The sequence below is a fragment of the Entamoeba dispar genome, genomic scaffold (genome assembly GCF_000209125.1).
Source record: "Entamoeba dispar SAW760 scf_1105229460427 genomic scaffold, whole genome shotgun sequence".
Lineage (NCBI taxonomy): Eukaryota > Evosea > Mastigamoebida > Endamoebidae > Entamoeba > Entamoeba dispar.
The window spans coordinates 2,009-6,001 of NW_001854187.1; the positions used below are offsets into that span (position 1 = coordinate 2,009).

Here is a 3,993-nt window from a genome sequence, read left to right on the forward strand (position 1 = left end):
TGTAGATATGAAGAAGGGGGTGATGAGTGTGTTGATGCACTTCCACCACCTGCCAAAGGAGAAGAGAAAGAGATGAGTATTTTAGAACCTCCTAAAGAAATTAATAGAAAAAGAGAGGAAATGATTAAAAAGTTAAAGAGTTCAATACAAATGAAAGTCCAACAAGACATAATAAGAGAAGAAAGAGAAAAGAAGAAGGGGGAAACCCTAATCAAGGAAGAGCCAATTGTAATTCATAAAGAGATTCAAATACCAGTAGTTCAAGAAAGGAGTAATAAACAAATTGAATCGAAGATAATAAAGAAAGACCAATGTGATAATATAACTCAAGAAAACAACGACAATAATAGTGATAAAGGTATTAGATTGAATAAAAGAATTGATGAGAAAGAAATTGAAATAGAAATAAATCAATTACAAAGTTATGAGAAAGATCAAAAGATTTTAAAAGAACAAAAAGATGAAAAAGAAAATGGAGTGGTTATGAGTAAATTTCTATTTATTGGTCCAATATATGGAAATTATATTGTTTGTCTATTTGAAAAAATAAAAAGAGTAATAAGTAAGAAAGGAGAATTAAAATCAGTTATAATATTAGGTCTTATTCATAGTGAAGGAATTATTATACCAGAACCTCCATGTCCAATTTATATATTAGCAACACCTTGTACTAATCAATTAAAAGAACCAATTCCATCAAATGTACATATATTAAGTGGAATTGGAGATTTAAAGATTGATAAATTTACATTAGTTTATAGTAGTATTGATGAAGCAGAAGATGATGTTAGTTATCAAGAAACTAAAGAATTAGCAACAAAATATTATCTTCAGAAGAGTTGTGATTTCTTTATATCAACATATTGGCCATCATATATTCTTAATGAATTAGATAGTAATGAAAAACCAGCATTTCATGTTGATTATTCTTATGTTGCAGCAATCATTGCACGTGCATGTTGTCCAAGATATCATCTAACAATTGGAAAAGAATATTATGAAAGAGTTGAATTTACCAATAAAACAGATTCTAGAATAAAAAATAATGATTTAATTTATCCTACTAAGTTTTATTCTTTAAATCCTGAAACAGAAGAAAGAAACTTGAAGTCAATTATATTCTTAAAAATTATTTCAGTAGAAGAAGGAGCATTACAAAATAATACAAAAAATCTTGGAATTAATCCTTATTATGATATTAAACTTACTCAATCTAAATTTAGTGAATTCAAAAAACCATTATGTCAATCTCATATAACTGTTGTTTCTTCAATACCTACAAATAAACAAGAAGACCAACAACATATAATAAGTATTTATGAAAATAATAAAAAACCATTATATCAACAAAGTTATAAAATTAATAATTGTTGGTTTTGTTTATCAAATTCAAATAGTGAATTAAAACTTATTATATCATGTGGATATTATAACTATTTATCATATACTAAAGGTCCATTAATTGATAATCATTTTCAACTTATTCCAATTCATCATATTCAATCTTATAAAATGATGTCAATTGTTGGTTTATCTGAATTAAATAATTATTATACTTCATTAAGAAACTTTTATCGAGTAGAGAAAAAAGAATTTATTGTATTTGAAACAATTCTAATAAACCAAAATTCTAATCGCCATACATTTCTTCAAATCTTTCCATTTGAATTAAATAAAAGTGATGATCTTATCAAACATATTGTTAGATTTATAACTTCATTAAATGGTCAATGTCAACTCATTCAACTCTCAAACCCTATTGCCTTTAATGAAATTCCACCTCAAACAACATACATTTATTTTACACTCTCTGGAATTGTTAGTTATTATTTCGTTGTACAAAACCAAATTAAACCAACAATAGCAAGAGAAATAATGGCAATGTGGTTCAATTTACCTGATCGTATGATATGGAAACAATGTCAAGAAGAATACTCAGTAGAAGAGAGAAAAGCAAGGGATTTACGCCATACCTTCTCAAATTTTGACACTATAATTTAACCATAACTTATGATACTTTTACTATAAATTTATCAGATGAAAATAATTCACAAAAAATGGATTTCATAAAAATTAAAAAAAATCTTATTTCTATCATTCTACGATGAACAATCAATTCTCATCATTTCAATCTGGTCAACAAAATCCATTTGGAACTCCAAACACTACTACACAACCTCAGTTTGGTACAACCCCTTCATTTGGTGGATTCAATACTAATCAAACTTCGGGAACAACTAATCCATTCAATTCTACTGGTAATTCAACTTCAGGAACAAATAACCCATTTAATACTACCAACAATACTACTAACTCAACAACCAATCCATTTAATACAAATACCAATACAACAAATAATCCATTTAATACAAATACTAATACTACAACCAATCCATTTAATACTACTACTACAGGAACAACAACCAATCCATTTAATACCAACATTACAAGTACTAATAATCCATTTAATACTACTACCAGTATAACAGGAACAACTACTACTACTAACAATCCATTTAGTACCAATAACACTACCACTGGAACAACTACAGGAACTAATACAACAGGAACAACTACTACCAACAATCCATTCAGTACCACAACAGGAACAACCAACTTATTTAATAAGACACCTACTTCTAATAGTACGACAACAGGAAATAATACAACTACAACAACAGGAAGTAATCCATTTGGTAATTTCACAGTTTCTAACAATAGTACTTCTAGTACCACAACAGGAACAACAGCCACAACAGGAAGTAATCCATTTGGTAATTTCAATACCACTAACAATACTACCTCGAGTACAACTTCAACAGGAAATAACACTACAACAGGAAGTAATCCATTTGGTAATTTCACTACCACTAATAGTACCACTCCTAGCACTACAACAGGAACAACAACTACAACAACAGGAAGTAATCCATTTGGCAATTTTAATACCACTAATAACACTTCTAATTCTAGTACTACCAGTACTACAACAGGAAGTAATCCATTTGGTAATTTCACAAATAATACCACTTCTAATTCAACTACACCAAATACAACTGGAACAAACACAAGTAATCCATTTGGTAGTTTCACAAGTAATACTACTAACACCACTACTACCTCAACAACTGGAGCAGGAAATCCATTTAGTACAACTAATTTATTGAATAGCTCCACAACTGGTACTCAAACAAATGGAAATCAACCCACAACAAATGATATTCAAAGTTCTATCCAAAAAGAGGCAGAACTATTGTTTTCTCGAGCAAAGACATTAGGATTAGATGATTGTATTGAAGAATGGAACAAAGACTTACAAAGTGACATCAAACGATTCCAAGAAATATCAGAAAAGATTAAGACACAAAACGAATCTATTATGAAAGCAGAAAAAGAAATTGAAGAGCTTAAAAAATTGAAGAGCTTAAAAAATTTGTTCAACAAATGAGTGTTGTGAAAGATCAAATGATTGATGTAGTCACACAAATAGAAAAACAACAAATAGAAACAGAAACACATATTAAAGAGATTCAAAATAAACATCCAGGTTCATCTGGAACAACAAAGAATGTTGTACAAACAGTAATTGATACACTTGATAGTTTAGAAGGAAAATATAAAGAAGTCAAAAAACAAATTACTAATCATAATTATGCAGAAGTTAAAGAAGGAGAAAATAAAGAATGTGTTCAAATTATTCAATTATTAAATGCTCATAGAAGAGCACTTGATTGGATGGAGAGAAGTACTAATGAACTTAAAGATAACATAGATGATATTGCTCAAGATATTATTCAATAATTTATTTGGTTGTTGACTTAATTTTTATTTCTTTCTTTTCATAAAACAATAAAACTAAAAGAAAAATTTAACTAATTAAATTCTTAAAGAAGATATGAATAATATTTTATTCATTTCTTATAAACATAGATAATCTTTGTATAATTTTTCAACTTATTTGATAACAAATTAGTAATAAAAAGAATAAACATC

General features: G+C 27.9%; 2 protein-coding genes across 2 annotated transcripts in view, besides 1 other annotated feature; both read left to right on the top strand.

Moving 5' to 3' along the window:
* EDI_200050 (uncharacterized protein) overlaps positions 1–2,001 on the top strand; it is a gene marked incomplete at both ends in the record, with an annotated part of 2,111 nt that extends 110 nt beyond the window's left edge. Inside the window, 2 exons of the mRNA XM_001737150.1 lie at positions 14–528; positions 568–2,001. Of these exons, the coding sequence (XP_001737202.1) occupies positions 14–528; positions 568–2,001 (1,949 nt within the window). The remainder of the gene's footprint in view (positions 1–13; positions 529–567) is intronic.
* A 103-nt stretch (positions 2,002–2,104) lies between these two features.
* EDI_200160 (nucleoporin nup45, putative) lies at positions 2,105–3,448 on the top strand (the record flags this gene model as incomplete). Its single annotated transcript, XM_001737151.1, has 1 exon — positions 2,105–3,448. The coding sequence occupies one exon, from the start codon at positions 2,105–2,107 to the stop codon at positions 3,446–3,448; it is 1,344 nt and encodes a 447-aa protein (XP_001737203.1).
* Positions 2,374–2,550: a microsatellite.
* Positions 3,449–3,993: the final 545 nt, after the last annotated feature.